This window comes from Oncorhynchus mykiss, chromosome 19, assembly GCF_057628025.1.
Source record: "Oncorhynchus mykiss isolate SJ-2025 chromosome 19, ASM5762802v1, whole genome shotgun sequence".
NCBI lineage: Eukaryota > Metazoa > Chordata > Actinopteri > Salmoniformes > Salmonidae > Oncorhynchus > Oncorhynchus mykiss.
Window position 1 is genome coordinate 72593841 of NC_143040.1, and position 18709 is coordinate 72612549.

The 18709-nt window shown below is 48.6% G+C and overlaps 1 protein-coding gene across 2 annotated transcripts in view; it reads left to right on the forward strand.

The window, feature by feature from the left end:
* Window positions 1-18709, forward strand: part of LOC110514319 (RNA-binding protein 25) — a 62117-nt gene that overhangs the window by 28340 nt on the left and 15068 nt on the right. For both annotated transcript variants that reach the window (XM_090211687.1, XM_090211686.1), the window contains exons 8-13: window positions 6511-6594; window positions 9953-10296; window positions 10384-10495; window positions 12784-12873; window positions 16117-16190; window positions 18026-18176. In XM_090211687.1, coding sequence (XP_090067813.1) covers window positions 6511-6594; window positions 9953-10296; window positions 10384-10495; window positions 12784-12873; window positions 16117-16190; window positions 18026-18176 — 855 coding nt within the window. The remainder of the gene's footprint in view (window positions 1-6510; window positions 6595-9952; window positions 10297-10383; window positions 10496-12783; window positions 12874-16116; window positions 16191-18025; window positions 18177-18709) is intronic.

Sequence of the window (18709 nt, forward strand, 5' to 3'; positions counted from 1 at the left end):
GAGGAGGTAGTAGCGTCCGTTCTACTGGACAGAGGAGGTGGTAGCGTCCGTTCCACTGGAGAGAGGAGGTAGTAGCGTCCGTTGCTCTGGAGAGAGGAGGTAGTAGCGTCCGTTCCACTGGAGAGAGGAGGTAGTAGCGTCCGTTCCGCCGGACAGAGGAGGTAGTAGCGTCCGTTCTACTGGAGAGAGGAGGTAGTAGCGTCCGTTCCACTGGAGAGAGGAGGTAGTAGCGTCCGTTCCTCTGGAGAGAGGAGGTAGTAGCGTCCGTTCCACTGGAGAGAGGAGGTAGTAGCGTCCGTTCCACTGGAGAGAGGAGGTAGTAGCGTCCGTTCTACTGGAGAGAGGAGGTAGTAGCGTCCGTTCCGTTGGAGAGAGGAGGTAGTAGCGTCCGTTCCGTTGGACAGAGGAGGTAGTAGCGTCCGTTCCACTGGAGAGAGGAGGTAGTAGCGTCCGTTCCACTGGAGAGAGGAGGTAGTAGCGTCCGTTCCGTTGGCGAGAGGAGGTAGTAGCGTCCGTTCCGCCGGACAGAGGAGGTAGTAGCGTCCGTTCTACTGGACAGAGGAGGTGGTAGCGTCCGTTCCACTGGAGAGAGGAGGTAGTAGCGTCCGTTGCTCTGGAGAGAGGAGGTAGTAGCGTCCGTTCCACTGGAGAGAGGAGGTAGTAGCGTCCGTTCCGCCGGACAGAGGAGGTAGTAGCGTCCGTTCTACTGGAGAGAGGAGGTAGTAGCGTCCGTTCCACTGGAGAGAGGAGGTAGTAGCGTCCGTTCCTCTGGAGAGAGGAGGTAGTAGCGTCCGTTCCACTGGAGAGAGGAGGTAGTAGCGTCCGTTCCACTGGAGAGAGGAGGTAGTAGCGTCCGTTCTACTGGAGAGAGGAGGTAGTAGCGTCCGTTCTACTGGACAGAGGAGGTAGTAGCGTCCGTTCCACTGAACAGAGGAGGTAGTAGCGTCCGTTCTACTGGAGAGAGGAGGTAGTAGCGTCCGTTCCGCCGGAGAGAGGAGGTAGTAGCGTCCGTTCCGCCGGAGAGAGGAGGTAGTAGCGTCCGTTCCTCCGGAGAGAGGAGGTAGTAGCGTCCGTTCCTCCGGAGAGAGGAGGTAGTAGCGTCCGTTCCTCCGGAGAGAGGAGGTAGTAGCGTCCGTTCCACTGGAGAGAGGAGGTAGTAGCGTCCGTTCCTCTGGACAGAGGAGGTAGTAGCGTCCGTTCCTCTGGACAGAGGAGGTAGTAGCGTCCGTTCCTCTGGAGAGAGGAGGTAGTAGCGTCCGTTCCTCTGGAGAGAGGAGGTAGTAGCGTCCGTTCCTCTGGAGAGAGGAGGTAGTAGCGTCCGTTCCACTGGAGAGAGGAGGTAGTAGCGTCCGTTCCTCTGGAGAGAGGAGGTAGTAGCGTCCGTTCCTCTGGAGAGAGGAGGTAGTAGCGTCCGTTCCTCTGGAGAGAGGAGGTAGTAGCGTCCGTTCCACTGGAGAGAGGAGGTAGTAGCGTCCGTTCCACTGGAGAGAGGAGGTAGTAGCGTCCGTTCTACTGGAGAGAGGAGGTAGTAGCGTCCGTTCCACTTGAGAGAGGAGGTAGTAGCGTCCGTTCCGTTGGAGAGAGGAGGTAGTAGCGTCCGTTCTACTGGACAGAGGAGGTAGTAGCGTCCGTTCCGTTGGAGAGAGGAGGTAGTAGCGTCCGTTCCGCTGGAGAGAGGAGTTAGTAGCGTCCGTTCTACTGGAGAGAGGAGGTAGTAGCGTCCGTTCCTCCGGAGAGAGGAGGTAGTAGCGTCCGTTCCACTGGAGAGAGGAGGTAGTAGCGTCCGTTCCACTGGAGAGAGGAGGTAGTAGCGTCCCTTCCTCCGGAGAGAGGAGGTAGTAGCGTCCGTTCCTCCGGAGAGAGGAGGTAGTAGCGTCCGTTCCACTGGAGAGAGGAGGTAGTAGCGTCCGTTCCACTGGAGAGAGGAGGTAGTAGTGTCCGTTCCTCCGGAGAGAGGAGGTAGTAGCGTCCGTTCCACTGGAGAGAGGAGGTAGTAGCGTCCGTTCCACTGGAGAGAGGAGGTAGTAGCGTCCGTTCCACTGGAGAGAGGAGGTAGTAGCGTCCGTTCCTCCGGAGAGAGGAGGTAGTAGCGTCCGTTCCTCCGGAGAGAGGAGGTAGTAGCGTCCGTTCCGCTGGAGAGAGGAGGTAGTAGCGTCCGTTCCTCTGGAGAGAGGAGGTAGTAGCGTCCGTTCCGCTGGAGAGAGGAGGTAGTAGCGTCCGTTCCACTGGAGAGAGGAGGTAGTAGCGTCCGTTCCTCTGAACAGAGGAGGTAGTAGCGTCCGTTCCTCTGGAGAGAGGAGGTAGTAGCGTCCGTTCCGCTGGAGAGAGGAGGTAGTAGCGTCCGTTCCACTGGAGAGAGGAGGTAGTAGCGTCCGTTCCTCTGAACAGAGGAGGTAGTAGCGTCCGTTCCTCTGGACAGAGGAGGTAGTAGCGTCCGTTCCTCTGGACAGAGGAGGTAGTAGCGTCCGTTCCTCTGGAGAGAGGAGGTAGTAGCGTCCGTTCCTCTGGAGAGAGGAGGTAGTAGCGTCCGTTCCACTGGAGAGAGGAGGTAGTAGCGTCCGTTCCTCTGGAGAGAGGAGGTAGTAGCGTCCGTTCCTCTGGAGAGAGGAGGTAGTAGCGTCCGTTCCTCTGGAGAGAGGAGGTAGTAGCGTCCGTTCCACTGGAGAGAGGAGGTAGTAGCGTCCGTTCCACTGGAGAGAGGAGGTAGTAGCGTCCGTTCTACTGGAGAGAGGAGGTAGTAGCGTCCGTTCCACTGGAGAGAGGAGGTAGTAGCGTCCGTTCCGTTGGAGAGAGGAGGTAGTAGCGTCCGTTCTACTGGACAGAGGAGGTAGTAGCGTCCGTTCCGTTGGAGAGAGGAGGTAGTAGCGTCCGTTCCGTTGGAGAGAGGAGGTAGTAGCGTCCGTTCCGCTGGAGAGAGGAGGTAGTAGCGTCCGTTCTACTGGAGAGAGGAGGTAGTAGCGTCCGTTCCACTGGAGAGAGGAGGTAGTAGCGTCCGTTCTACTGGACAGAGGAGGTAGTAGCGTCCGTTCCGTTGGAGAGAGGAGGTAGTAGCGTCCGTTCCGTTGGAGAGAGGAGGTAGTAGCGTCCGTTCCGTTGGAGAGAGGAGGTAGTAGCGTCCGTTCCGTTGGAGAGAGGAGGTAGTTGCGTCCGTTCCGTTGGAGAGAGGAGGTAGTAGCGTCCGTTCCACTGGAGAGAGGAGGTAGTAGCGTCCGTTCCGCCGGACAGAGGAGGTAGTAGCGTCCGTTCCGTTGGAGAGAGGAGGTAGTAGCGTCCGTTCCGTTGGAGAGAGGAGGTAGTAGCGTCCGTTCTACTAGAGAGAGGAGGTAGTAGCGTCCGTTCTACTGGAGAGAGGAGGTAGTAGCGTCCGTTCCGCCGGACAGAGGAGGTAGTAGCGTCCGTTCCGTTGGAGAGAGGAGGTAGTAGCGTCCGTTCTACTGGAGAGAGGAGGTAGTAGCGTCCGTTCTACTGGAGAGAGGAGGTAGTAGCGTCCATTCTACTGGAGAGAGGAGGTAGTAGCGTCCGTTCTACTGGACAGAGGAGGTAGTAGCGTCCGTTCCGTTGGAGAGAGGAGGTAGTAGCGTCCGTTCCGTTGGAGAGAGGAGGTAGTAGCGTCCGTTCCGTTGGAGAGAGGAGGTAGTAGCGTCCGTTCCGTTGGAGAGAGGAGGTAGTAGCGTCCGTTCCGTTGGAGAGAGGAGGTAGTAGCGTCCGTTCCGTTGGAGAGAGGAGGTAGTAGCGTCCGTTCCACTGGAGAGAGGAGGTAGTAGCGTCCGTTCCGCCGGACAGAGGAGGTAGTAGCGTCCGTTCCGTTGGAGAGAGGAGGTAGTAGCGTCCGTTCTACTGGAGAGAGGAGGTAGTAGCGTCCGTTCTACTGGAGAGAGGAGGTAGTAGCGTCCGTTCCGCCGGACAGAGGAGGTAGTAGCGTCCGTTCCGTTGGAGAGAGGAGGTAGTAGCGTCCGTTCTACTGGAGAGAGGAGGTAGTAGCGTCCGTTCTACTGGAGAGAGGAGGTAGTAGCGTCCGTTCTACTGGAGAGAGGAGGTAGTAGCGTCCGTTCTACTGGAGAGAGGAGGTAGTAGCGTCCGTTCCGCCGGACAGAGGAGGTAGTAGCGTCCGTTCCGTTGGAGAGAGAAGGTAGTAGCGTCCGTTCCGTTGGAGATAGGAGGTAGTAGCGTCCGTTCCGCCGGAGAGAGGAGGTAGTAGCGTCCGTTCCTCTGAAGAGAGGAGGTAGTAGCGTCCGTTCCTCTGGAGAGAGGAGGTAGTAGCGTCCGTTCCACTGGAGAGAGGAGGTAGTAGCGTCCGTTCCACTGGAGAGAGGAGGTAGTAGCGTCCGTTCCTCTGGAGAGAGGAGGTAGTAGCGTCCGTTCCTCTGAAGAGAGGAGGTAGTAGCGTCCGTTCCACTGGAGAGAGGAGGTAGTAGCGTCCGTTCCTCTGGAGAGAGGAGGTAGTAGCGTCCGTTCCTCTGGAGAGAGGAGGTAGTAGCGTCCGTTCCACTGGAGAGAGGAGGTAGTAGCGTCCGTTCCTCTGGAGAGAGGAGGTAGTAGCGTCCGTTCCGTTGGAGAGAGGAGGTAGTAGCGTCCGTTCCACTGGAGAGAGGAGGTAGTAGCGTCCGTTCTACTGGAGAGAGGAGGTAGTAGCGTCTGTTCCACTGGAGAGAGGAGGTAGTAGCGTCCGTTCTACTGGAGAGAGGAGGTAGTAGCGTCCGTTCCACTGGAGAGAGGAGGTAGCAGCGTCCGTTCCTCTGGAGAGAGGAGGTAGTAGGGTCCGTTCCACTGGAGAGAGGAGGTAGTAGTATGACTGGTCCATTAACTAATTCACCGCCTGGTGATGTCACAGTGGAACGCCAAAACTCCATCCCACCAAAACAGGTAGACATTTCTGTTCGTTCTTTTCAAACAGCTCTTACACTAAATGGGCATGATCATAATTTTCGCAATTTCACAGTATTATTTTAACCTGTTAGTGTGGAAATATATATCAAACACAGGATAACACATTTTAAATGCGCTGGCCCTTTAAATTCTTGAGTCACCATTTTGTGAGAGATTGTCATCTTATCAGTGTGTTTGTTTCTTTACTTACAGTGCCTTGAAAAAGTATTTCTCCCCCTTGGAGTTTTTGGGGTGAATAGTTATGCTCAAGATTTCATTTTTTTTATGTCTTATTTGTTTTGTTTCACAAAAAAATGTTTTGCATCTTCAAAGTGGTAGGCATGTTGTGTAAATCAAATGATACATCCTCCCCCCAAAAATAGATTTTTAATTCCAGGTTGAAAGTGCAACACAATAGGAGAAATGCCAAGGGGGGGTGATTACTTTCGCAAGGCGCTGTATGTTCCAGGAGGACATTGACGCCGTAGAGATGAAATTAAGTTGGTCAATGTAAATAAGTGTATTAATTCAGCCCGACTGAGAGCTACCAACAAATGCTACTACTATTAGTGATTCTGGTTGACCTGAAATCATAAAGGTGGTCTCACCCCATTGGTCATATTTAAATACTAGCGAGTTGCCATTTTGTGGCGAGAGAATGCCATCTTATCAAACTCATTTACATACATTTACCGGTCCACTCATTCAAATTAGTGGATTTGGCTATTTCAGCCACACCCGTTGCTTAGAGGTGTATAAAATCGAGCACGCAGCCATGCAATCTCCATAGACAAACATTGGCATATCGGCAGTAGAATGGCCCTTTACTGACGAGCTCAGGGACTTTCAACGTGGCACCGTCGTAGGAAGTCACCTTTCCAACGAGTCTGTTCGTAACATTTCTGCCCTGCTAGCTCTGCCTCGGCTCAACTGTAAGTGTAGGTGTTATTGTGAAGTGGAAACGTCCAGGAGCAACAACGGCTCAGCCGCAGAGTGGTAGGCCACACAAGTGCACAGAGCGGAACCACTTAGTTCTGAAGCGAGTAGCGCGTAAAAATAGTCTGTCCTCGGTTGCAACACTCACTACCGAGTTCCAAACTGCCTCTGGAAGCAACGTCGGCACAATAACTGTTCGTCAGGAGCTTCATGAAATGGGTTTCCATGGCCGAGCAGCCGCACACAACCCTAATATTGCCAAGCGTCGGCTGGAGTGGTTTTTAAGCTCGCCTCTATTGGACTCCGGAGCAGTGGAAACACGTTCTCTGGAGTGATGAATCACACTTCACCATCTGGCGTTCTGACGGACGAATCTGTCAGGTGGCCACGTACTTTTGGTAATGTTAGTGTATGTACAGTAGCCTGTTTCGTGACTTGTCTTCCTGTACTGTATTACCTCCAGCTATTGGATAACCTGTTTCGTGACTTGTCTTCCTGTACTGAATTACCTCCAGCCATTGGATAACCTGTTTCGTGACTTGTCTTCCTGTACTGTATTACCTCCAGCTATTGGATAACCTGTTTCGTGACTTGTCTTCCTGTACTGTATTACCTCCAGCTATTGGATAACCTGTTTCGTGACTTGTCTTCCTGTACTGTATTACCTCCAGCCATTGGATAACCTGTTTCGTGACTTGTGTTCCCCAGGAGGACATCAATGTGATGGAGATGGAGGATGACAAAAGAGACCTGATATCCAGAGAGATCTCTAAGTTCCGGGACACTCACAAGGTAACACAGCCCACTGTTCTCTTACCTTACCACTCACATTAGGCTTTGGAGAGAAAATAACTACAATACCCACATCTACACTACACCTAGTGTAGTTTCAACATCCTGTTACCTATTGGACTTCAAATTCATGTATTGAACACCCTTCCTAAGATCATTCATTCATATTGTCAACAACATTAGTTGATATTTCCTCATTTTGTGCATTAGATCAATTGAACTTGATAAAAATGTAATATTTTATAAACAATATGTATCTATCAGTCGACAATGCCCTGCTATTTCAGTAGCCCCAACATCGTAGGATCAACTGTTAACTAATAGTGACTTGAGATGAAACTACGCAGTAGAACTACCAGCTAGAGGGTGGATGTAATGTAATGGTTCTTTTAAATCTATTGATTATAAAACCCCAACCATTATGGTAGACGATATATTGATGAATCTCAGAGCTTTGGGGATATCATCTTTTAATTCCTTCTCTCTACGTCTCAGGCGTTCCTTTCTGGAGGACTTGCATAGGGGCAGCTGGCTCTGAGACTGTTACTGCACTATATATATATAACGCTGGTCAAAAGGAGTGTAATATGTTTATTATATCTTCATTTAACAAGTCAGTTAAGAACAAATTCTTATTTTCAATGACGGCCTAGTGGGTTAACTGCCTTGTTCAGAGGGCAGAACGACAGATTTGGACCTTGTCAGCTCGGGGATTCGAACTTGCCACCTTTCGGTTACTAGCCCAACGCTCTAACCACTAGGCTAGCCTGCCGCCCCCATGTAGGGAATAGGAATGTGAACCCTCACCCCACCCAGTCTGAGGTCCTGAGCACTCTGGATCCTTGGTTTTCATCAAGGATCTCTCTGTACTTTGCTCCGTTTATCTTCCCCTCGATCCTGACTGGTCTCCAAGTCCCTGCCGCTGAAAAACATCCCCACAGCATGATGCTGCCACCACCATGCTTCACCGTAGGGATGCTGCCAGGTTTCCTCCAGACGTGACGCTTGGCATTCAGGCCAAAGATGGTCTGAGAGTCTTTAGGTGCCTTTTGGCAAACTCCAAGCAGGCTGTCATGCACCTTTTACTGAGGAGTGGCTTCCATCTGGCCACTCTACCATAAAGGCCTGATTGGTGGAGTGCTGCAGAGATGGTTGTCCTTCTGGAAGGTTCTCCCATCTCCACAGAGGAACTCTGGAGCTCTGTCAGAGTGACCATCGGGTTCTTGGTCACCTCCCTTACCAAGCCTCTTCTCCCCTGATTGCTCAGTTTGGCCGGGTGGCCAGCTCTAGGAAGAGTCTTGGTGGTTCTAAACTTCTTCCATTTAAGAATGATGGAGTCCACTGTGTTATTAGGGACCTTCAATGCTACAGACATTTTTTGGTACCATTCCCCAGATCTGTGCCTCGACACAATCCTGTCTCAGAGCTCTACGGACAATTCCTTCGACCTCATGGTTTGGTTTTTGCTCTGACATGCACTGTGAACTGTGGGACCTTATATAGACAGGTGTGTGTGCCTTTCCAAGTCATGTACAATCAATTGAATTTACCACAATTATAATCAAGTTGTAGAAACATCTCTAGGATGATCAATGGAAAGGGGATGCACCTGAGCTCAAATTCGAGACTAATAGCAAAGGGTCTGAATAGTTATGTAAATAAGGTATTTCTGTTTTAATACATTTGCAAAAACCTATTTTTGCTTTGTCATTATGGGGTATTGAGTCAATGTGGGGTATTGAGTCAATGTGGGGTATTGTGGGGTATTGAGTCATTGTGGGGTATTGAGTCATTGTGGGGTATTGAGTCATTGTGGGGTATTGAGTCAATGTAGGGTATTGAGTCATTGTGGGGTATTGAGTCATTGTGGGATATTGTGGGGTATTGAGTCAATGCGGGGTATTGAGTCAATGCGGGGTATTGAGTCATTGTGGGGTATTGAGTCATTGTGGGGTATTGAGTCAATGTGGGGTATTGAGTCAATGCGGGGTATTGAGTCATTGTGGGGTATTGAGTCATTGTGGGGTATTGAGTCAATGTAGGGTATTGAGTCATTGTGGGGTATTGAGTCATTGTGGGATATTGTGGGGTATTGAGTCATTGTGGGGTATTGAGTCATTGTGGGATATTGTGGGGTATTGAGTCAATGCGGGGTATTGAGTCATTGTGAAGTATTTTGTGTAGATTGAGGACCATTTTTTTATATTCAATCTATTGTAGAATAAGACTGTAACGTAACACAATGTGGACACAGGGGAAGGGGTCTGAATACTTTCCAAATTCACTGTATAAATCAAATCACATTGTGTTGGTCACATACACATATTTAGCAGATGTTATTGCGGGTGTAGCGAAATGCTTGTGTTCCTAGCGCCAACATTGCAGTTGTATCTAACAATTCACACATCTAAAAGTCAAAATAATGGAATGAATTAATATATAGATGTCAGAGTGGCATTAACTAAAACTGAGTATGTACATATGAGATGAGTAAAGCAGTATGTGAACATTATTAAAGTGACTAGTGATTCCATGTCTATGTATATGGGGCAGCAGCCTCTTAAGGTGCAGGGTTGAGTAACCGGGTGGTGCAGCCTCTTAAGGTGCAGGGTGGATGCCGGCTAGGGATGGCTATTTAACAGTCTGATGGCCTTGAGTTAGGAGCTGTTGTGTCGGGAGGAGTTCAGTCCCAGGGCTGTGAGCATTGTGGTGAGTTTGGTAAGTCGATGTACAGCATCCTCACTAATGCATTCCTTTTGTCCAGGTGGGTAGTGGGCATCGTCCGTAGGGATGTTGGGATACTGCACAGTTTCCTAGACCCCAATGCGTGCATTCTTTACAATCGAGTCCAGTTCAGGTGTCACATGGGCCTCTGGAAGCAACTTCGGCACAATACCTGTTTGTCGGGAGCTTCATGAAATGGGTTTCCATGGCCGAGCAGTCGCACACAAGCCTAAGATCACCATTCACAATGCCAAGCGTCAGCTGGAGTGGTGTAAAGCTCACTGCCATTGGACTCTGAAGCAGTGGAAACACATTCTCTGGAGTGATGAATCACACTTCACCATCTGGCAGTCCGACGGACGAATCTGGGTTTGGCGGATGCCGGGAGAACGCTACCTGCCCCAATGCAGAATGCCAACTGTAAAGTTTGGTGTAGGAGAAATAATGGTCTAGGGCTGTTTTTTTCATGGTTCAGGTAGCTTGTTCTCACTGCTGTGTTGACTGTGTTGTCTATGGGGAATACAGCAGTAGAGTGACTAACACAGGATACTCCTCTTCTTCCTGTAGAAACTGGTTGTCCTTGGTGAATACAACTGTAGAGTGATAACACAGGATACTCCTCTTCTTCCTGTAGAAACTGGAGGAGGAGAAGGGTAAGAAAGAGCAGGAACGGCAAGAGATCGATAAGGACAGGAGGGAGAGGGACAAAGAGAGGGAGCGAGAGAGGGAGCGCCGGGACCGCGAGAGGGAGAAGGAGAAGGAGAGAAACGACAACATCAAGGAGAGAGAGCGGGACAGAGACCGGGACCGCATCGATCGGGAACGTGAACGGACGAAGGAGAGAGAAAGGGAGAGGGGAGAGAGGGAACGAGGAGAGAGGGAACGGGGAGAGAGGGAACGAGGAGAGAGGGAGCGAGGAGAGAGGGAACGCGTGAAGGAGCGGAGTCGAGAAGTCAGCAAAGACCGCAGTAAATCCAGGTTGGTATGAGGTCCCTAGTTCAGCACTCTGAGGCGCTGGTCAGCTGTCCAAGTGGCGAGTGTTTGAACTCACGTCTCTGCCTGTAGAGAACGGAGCCGCGATGAGAAGAAACACGACCGCGAGGAAGATCAGGAGGAGGCGTACGAACGCAGGAAACTGGAGAGGAAGATGAGGGACAAGGAGACTGCTTACCAGGAAGTAAGTTTGACATGTAGTCCATGTTTGACGAGGCTGAATTTATACCCTATGCAAGTACACAACGTAAGAACTACATTACCCACGGAGGAATGGTGGTACTTCTGTGACGTTGCAAAAATACACAAACATGCAACTCCATACACGATTAACATTCTTATTTGCTAACAGCTTTCTTGCATTACATACGTGTGTGTGTAGGGTAAATTAGGCTTTACTTTAGGCACTACTGCAATATACTGTCGTAGCATGAGAACACAACCAGTCTGACAACTCTTTCTGATTCCCTCAGGCTTTAGGCACTTAGGCATCTGTTCCAAATGGCACCCTGTTCCCTAAATAGTACACTACTTTAGACCAGAGCCCTATGCCACTCTATTCCCTATATAGTGCACTACTTTAGACCAGGACCCTATTCCCTATATAGTGCACTACTTTAGACCAGATCCCTATGCCACCCTATTCCCTATATAGTGCACTACTTTAGACCAGGGCCCTATTCCCTATATAGTGCACTACTTTAGACCAGATCCCTATGCCACCCTATTCCCTATATAGTGCACTACTTTAGACCAGGGCCCCATTCCCTATATAGTACACTACTTTAGACCAGAACCCTATGCCACCCTATTCCCTATATAGTGCACTACTTTAGACCAGAGCCCTATTCCCTATATAGAGCACTATTTTAGACCAGATCCCTATTCCCTATATAGTGCACTACTTTAGACCAGAGCCCTATTCCACCCTATTCCCTATATAGTGCACTACTTTAGACCAGAGCCTTATTCCCTATATAGTACACTACTTTAGACCAGGGACCTATTCCCTATATAGTGCACTACTTTAGACCAGAGCCCTATTCCCTATATAGTGCACTACTTTAGACCAGAGCCCTATTCCCTATATAGTGCACTACTTTAGACCAGAGCCCTATTCCCTATATAGTGCACTACTTGAGACCAGAGCCCTATTCCCTATATAGTGCACTACTTTAGACCAGAGGCCTATTCCCTATATAGTGCACTACTTTAGACCAGAGCCCTATTCCCTATATAGTACACTACTTTAGACCAGGCCCCTATTCCCTATATAGTGCACTACTTTAGACCAGGACCTATTCCCTATATAGTGCACTACTTTAGACTAGAGCCCTATATAGTGCACTACTTTAGACCAGAGCCCTATTCCCTATATAGTGCACTACTTTAGACCTGAGCCCTATTCCCTATATAGTGCACTACTTTAGACCAGAGCCCTATTCCCTATGTAGTGCACTACTTTAGAGCAGAGCCCTATTCCCTATATAGTGCACTACTTTAGACCAGAGCCCTATGCCAACCTATTCCCTATATAGAGCACTACTTTAGACCAGGGACCTATTCCCTATATAGTGCACTACTTTAGACCAGAGCCCTAGTCCCTATGTAGTGCACTACTTTAGACCAGAGCCCTATGCCACCCTATTTCCTATGTAGTGCACTACTTTAGACCAGAGCCCTATGCCACCCTATTCCCTATGTAGTGCACTACTTTAGACCAGAGCCCTATTCCCTATATAGTGCACTACTTTAGACCAGAGCCCTATTCCCTATATAGTGCACTACTTTAGACCAGGGCCCTATTCCCTATATAGTGCACTACTTTAGACCAGGGCCCTATTCCCTATATAGGGCACTACTTTAGAGCAGAGCCCTATTCCCTATATAGTGCACTACTTTAGACCAGAGCCCTATTCCACCCTATTCCCTATATAGAACACTACTTTAGACCAGGGACCTATTCCCTATATAGTGAACTACTTTAGACCAGAGCCCTATTCCCTATATAGTGCACTACTTTAGACCAGAGCCCTATTCCCTATATAGTGCACTACTTTAGACCAGAGCCCTATTCCCTATGTAGTGCACTACTTTAGACCAGAGCCCTATGCCACCCTATTCCCTATATAGTGCACTACTTTAGACCAGAGCCCTATTCCCTATATAGTGCACTACTTTAGACCAGAGCCCTATTCCCTATATAGTGCACTACTTTAGACCAGAGCCCTATTCCCTATGTAGTGCACTACTTTAGACCAGAGCCCTATTCCCTATGTAGTGCACTACTTTAGACCAGAGCAGGGTTATTTTTGAGACACAACCACTGTGCTCTGTCTTCAGACAACTCAATTGAACACCTGTCTATGTAAAGATGCAAATTACAGTTGGTTTTGGATGCTGATTGGCTGAAACAGCATTCCGTGTGTGTGTGTATATATATATATCAGATGCTGTTGCTCTTCTTCTCAGCGTCTGAAGAACTGGGAGATCAGGGAGAGGAAGAAGGCTCGGGACTACGACAAAGAGAACCAGAGAGAGGAGGAGAGACGCCATGAGATGGTCAGAGAGATGATTCTATACAGTGGGGCAAAAAAGTATTTAGTCAGCCACCAATTGTGCAAGTTCTCCCACTTAAAAAGATGAGAGAGGCCTGTAATTGTGGCTAAGCTTGTGTTTGAATATATTTATTTTATTTCATTTGCGATTTTCTTGAATAGGAAAAGTTGCGTTATGCTAATGAGCTTGAGGCTATGATTACGCTCCCGGATAATACGGGTTTGCTCGTCCCAAGAGGTTAAAAATCCTACAATGTGATTTTCTGGATTTTTTCCCCTCATTTTGTCTGTCATAGTTGAAGTGTACCTATGATGAAAATTACAGGCCTCTCTCATCTTTTTAAGTGGGAGAACTTGCACAATTGGTAGCTGACTAAATACTTTTTTATTCCCCACTGTATATGTATACTTATTGAACGCAATCTTCCCGACTCTGTCAACCTGTAACTGTCATGTCCTGACCATAGAAAGCTTTTATTTTCTATGGTAGAGTAGGTCAGGGCGTGACTGGGGGGGGGTTGTTCTAGTTTATATTTTCTATGGTAGAGTAGGTCAGGGCGTGACTGGGGGGGGGTTGTTCTAGTTTATATTTTCTATGGTAGAGTAGGTCAGGGTGTGACGGGGGGGTTGATCTAGTTTATATTTTCTATGGTAGAGTAGGTCAGGGCGTGACTGGGGGGGGGTTGTTCTAGTTTATATTTTCTATGGTAGAGTAGGTCAGGGTGTGACGGGGGGGTTGATCTAGTTTATATTTTCTATGGTAGAGTAGGTCAGGGTGTGACTGGGGGGGGGGGGGTTCTAGTTTATATTTTCTATGGTAGAGTAGGTCAGGGCGTGACTGGGGGGGGGGGTGTTCTAGTTTATATTTTCTATGGTAGAGTAGGTCAGGGCGTGACTGTGGGGGGGTTGTTCTAGTTTATATTTTCTATGGTAGAGTAGGTCAGGGCGTGACGGGGGGGGGTGTTCTAGTTTATATTTTCTATGGTAGAGTTGGTCAGGGCGTGACTGGGGGGGGGGGGTGTTCTAGTTTATATTTTCTATGGTAGAGTAGGTCAGGGCGTGACTGTGGGGGGGTTGTTCTAGTTTATATTTTCTATGGTAGAGTAGGTCAGGGTGTGACGGGGGGGGGGGGTGTTCTAGTTTATATTTTCTATGGTAGAGTTGGTCAGGGCGTGACTGGGGGGGGGGGGTGTTCTAGTTTATATTTTCTATGGTAGAGTAGGTCAGGGCGTGACTGTGGGGGGGGTGTTCTAGTTTATATTTTCTATGGTAGAGTAGGTCAGGGCGTGACTGTGGGGGGGTTGTTCTAGTTTATATTTTCTATGGTAGAGTAGGTCAGGGCGTGACGGGGGGGGGGGTGTTCTAGTTTATATTTTCTATGGTAGAGTTGGTCAGGGCGTGACTGGGGGGGGGGGGGGTGTTCTAGTTTATATTTTCTATGGTAGAGTAGGTCAGGGCGTGACTGTGGGGGGGGGGGGGGGGTGTTCTAGTTTATATTTTCTATGGTAGAGTTGGTCAGGGCGTGACTGGGGGGGGGGTGTTCTAGTTTATATTTTCTATGGTAGAGTTGGTCAGGGCGTGACTGATGGGGTTGTTCTAGTTTATATTTTCTATGGTAGAGTAGGTCAGGGCGTGACTGGGGGGTTGTTCTAGTTTATATTTTCTATGGTAGAGTTGGTCAGGGCGTGACTGGGGGGGGGGGGTTCTAGTTTATATTTTCTATGGTAGAGTAGGTCAGGGTGTGACGGGGGGGGGGGGGTTCTAGTTTATATTTTCTATGGTAGAGTAGGTCAGGTTGTGATGGGGGGTTGTTCTAGTTTATATTTTCTATGGTAGAGTAGGTCAGGGCGTGACTGGGGGGGTTGTTCTAGTTTATATTTTCTATGGTAGAGTAGGTCAGGGCGTGACTGATGGGGTTGTTCTAGTTTATATTTTCTATGGTAGAGTAGGTCAGGGCGTGACTGGGGGGTTGTTCTAGTTTATATTTTCTATGGTAGAGTAGGTCAGGGTGTGACGGGGGGGTTGATCTAGTTTATATTTTCTATGGTAGAGTAGGTCAGGGTGTGACTGGGGGGGGGGGGGTTCTAGTTTATATTTTCTATGGTAGAGTAGGTCAGGGTGTGACGGGGGGGGGGGGTGTTCTAGTTTATATTTTCTATGGTAGAGTAGGTCATGGCGTGACTGGGGGGGTTGTTCTAGTTTATATTTTCTATGGTAGAGTAGGTCAGGGTGTGACGGGGGGTTGATCTAGTTTATATTTTCTATGGTAGAGTAGGTCAGGGCGTGACTGGGGGGTTGATCTAGTTTATATTTTCTATGGTAGAGTAGGTCAGGGTGTGACTGGGGGGGGGGGGGGGTTCTAGTTTATATTTTCTATGGTAGAGTAGGTCAGGGTGTGACGGGGGGGGGGGGGGTGTTCTAGTTTATATTTTCTATGGTAGAGTAGGTCAGGGCGTGACTGGGGGGGTTGTTCTAGTTTATATTTTCTATGGTAGAGTAGGTCAGGGTGTGATGGGGGGGTGTTCTAGTTTATATTTCCTATGGTAGAGTAGGTCAGGGCTTGACTGGGGGGGTTGTTCTAGTTTATATTTTCTATGGTAGAGTAGGTCAGGGCGTGACTGGGGGGTTGTTCTAGTTTATATTTTCTATGGTAGAGTAGGTCAGGGCGTGACTGGGGGGTTGTTCTAGTTTATATTTTCTATGGTAGAGTTGGTCAGGGCGTGACTTGGGGGGTTGATCTAGTTTATATTTTCTATGGTAAAGTTGGTCAGGTAGGTCAGGGCGTGGGGGGGGGTGTTCTAGTTTATATTTTCTATGGTAAAGTAGGTCAGGGCGTGGGGTGTGTTCTAGTTTATATTTTCTATGTGGGGTTCTAGGTATGATTTTCTACGTTGGTGATTTGTATGATTCCCAATTAGAGGCAGCTGGTTATCGTTGTCTCTAATTGGGGATCATACTTAAGTAGCATTTTTTTTTCCCACCTGTGGGTGATGGGATATTGTTTATGTTTCGTTGCCTGTTCGCTCTGCATTGTCGTCAAAATTCGTTTATTGTTTTGCTTTTTCTAAGTTTCACTCTCTAATAAATAACGTGGAACTCTACGTACCTTGGTCCGTCTATACTAACGAACGTGACAGTAATGCCACGTACATGTTATCCGTTTAGTTGCCTCTGATTCTGTCCTAAATCTGTGATGTGTGGAGACTTAGAGTTAGTATGTCATCCAGTGTTCTTCCTCTTCCTCCAGACCAAAGAAGGCAAGCGTCTGAAAGAGTTCCTGGAAGATTATGACGATGACAGAGATGAGTCCAAATACTACAGGTGAGATGAGTCAAAATACTACAGGTGAGACGAGTCAAAATACTACAGGTGAGACGAGTCCAAATACTACAGGTGAGACGAGTCCAAATACTACAGGTGAGACGAGTCCAAATACTACAGGTGAGACGAGTCCAAATACTACAGGTGAGACGAGTCCAAATACTACAGGTGAGACGAGTCCAAATACTACAGGTGAGACGAGTCCAAATACTACAGGTGAGACGAGTCCAAATACTACAGGTGAGACGAGTCCAAATACTACAGGTGAGACGAGTCCAAATACTACAGGTGAGACGAGTCCAAATACTACAGGTGAGACGAGTCCAAATACTACAGGTGAGACGAGTCCAAATACTACAGGTGAGACGAGTCCAAATACTACAGGTGAGACGAGTCCAAATACTACAGGTGAGACGAGTCCAAATACTACAGGTGAGACGAGTCCAAATACTACAGGTGAGACGAGTCCAAATACTACAGGTGAGACGAGTCCAAATACTACAGGTGAGACGAGTCCAAATACTACAGGTGAGACGAGTCCAAATACTACAGGTGAGACGAGTCCAAATACTACAGGTGAGACGAGTCCAAATACTACAGGTGAGACGAGTCCAAATACTACAGGTGAGACGAGTCCAAATACTACAGGTGAGACGAGTCCAAATACTACAGGTGAGACGAGTCCAAATACTACAGGTGAGACGAGTCCAAATACTACAGGTGAGACGAGTCCAAATACTACAGGTGAGACGAGTCCAAATACTACAGGTGAGACGAGTCCAAATACTACAGGTGAGACGAGTCCAAATACTACAGGTGAGACGAGTCCAAATACTACAGGTGAGACGAGTCCAAATACTACAGGTGAGACGAGTCCAAATACTACAGGTGAGACGAGTCCAAATACTACAGGTGAGACGAGTCCAAATACTACAGGTGAGACGAGTCCAAATACTACAGGTGAGACGAGTCCAAATACTACAGGTGAGACGAGTCCAAATACTACAGGTGAGACGAGTCCAAATACTACAGGTGAGACGAGTCCAAATACTACAGGTGAGACGAGTCCAAATACTACAGGTGAGACGAGTCCAAATACTACAGGTGAGACGAGTCCAAATACTACAGGTGAGACGAGTCCAAATACTACAGGTGAGACGAGTCAAAATACTACAGGTGAGACGAGTCCAAATACTACAGGTGAGACGAGTCAAAATACTACAGGTGAGACGAGTCCAAATACTACAGGTGAGACGAGTCCAAATACTACAGGTGAGACGAGTCCAAATACTACAGGTGAGACGAGTCCAAATACTACAGGTGAGACGAGTCCAAATACTACAGGTGAGACGAGTCCAAATACTACAGGTGAGACGAGTCCAAATACTACAGGTGAGACGAGTCAAAATACTACAGGTGAGACGAGTCCAAATACTACAGGTGAGATGACACCGTTTATAACATAGATGAGTCAAAATACTACAGGTGAGACGAGTCAAAATACTACAGGTGAGACGAGTCCAAATACTACAGGTGAGACGAGTCCAAATACTACAGGTGAGACGAGTCAAAATACTAGCTGTAGAAACTGGTCTGTGGAAGCCACAAACAAAGGAGCCTGCTGTTCCAATGCTATTTTAAATCATTTCATAAGCTCAAGTTGGGCTTGATTTTGAGTTTGTGTGGTGTAAAACAAATAGCAAACCCCGCCCATCTGGCGCTATAGGCAGCCTAAAGCAAATGCTAAGTATTTGAATGATTACAAACAGTACTTGAACCCGGGTCTGTAGTGTTAGTCTGTATGACTGACTGTCTCTCTGTCCCCCTCCCCTCAGGGGTAGCGCTTTACAGAAACGTCTGAGAGACCGTGAGAAGGAGACGGAGCTGGATGATAGAGACCGGAAGAGGGAGAAGGAGGAGCATGATCAGATCAGACAGAGACTGTTAGCTGAGGGACACCCAGACCCTGAGGCCGAGCTGCAGAGGGTATGTCTGTCTGTCTGTTGTGGAACAGGAGCCAGAGGGTATGTCTGTCTGTCTGTTGTAGAAGAGGAGCCAGAGGGTATGTCTGTCTGTCTGTTGTGGAACAGGAGCTGCAGAGGGTATGTCTGTCTGTCTGTTGTGGAACAGGAGCTGCAGAGGGTATGTCTGTCTGTCTGTTGTGGAACAGGAGCTGCAGAGGATATGTCTGCCTGTTGTGGAACAGGAGCTGCAGAGGGTATGTCTGTCTGTTGTAGAACAGGAGCTGCAGAGGGTATGTCTGTCTGTTGTAGAACAGGAGCTGCAGAGGGTATGTCTGTCTGTTGTAGAACAGGAGCTGCAGAGGGTATGTCTGTCTGTTGTAGAACAGGAGCTGCAGAGGGTATGTCTGTCTGTCTGTTGTAGAACAGGAGCTGCAGAGGGTATGTCTGTTGTAGAACAGGAGCTGCAGAGGGTATGTCTGTCTCTGTCTGTCTGTTGTAGAACAGGAGCTGCAGAGGGTATGTCTGTCTGTTGTAGAACAGGAGCTGCAGAGGGTA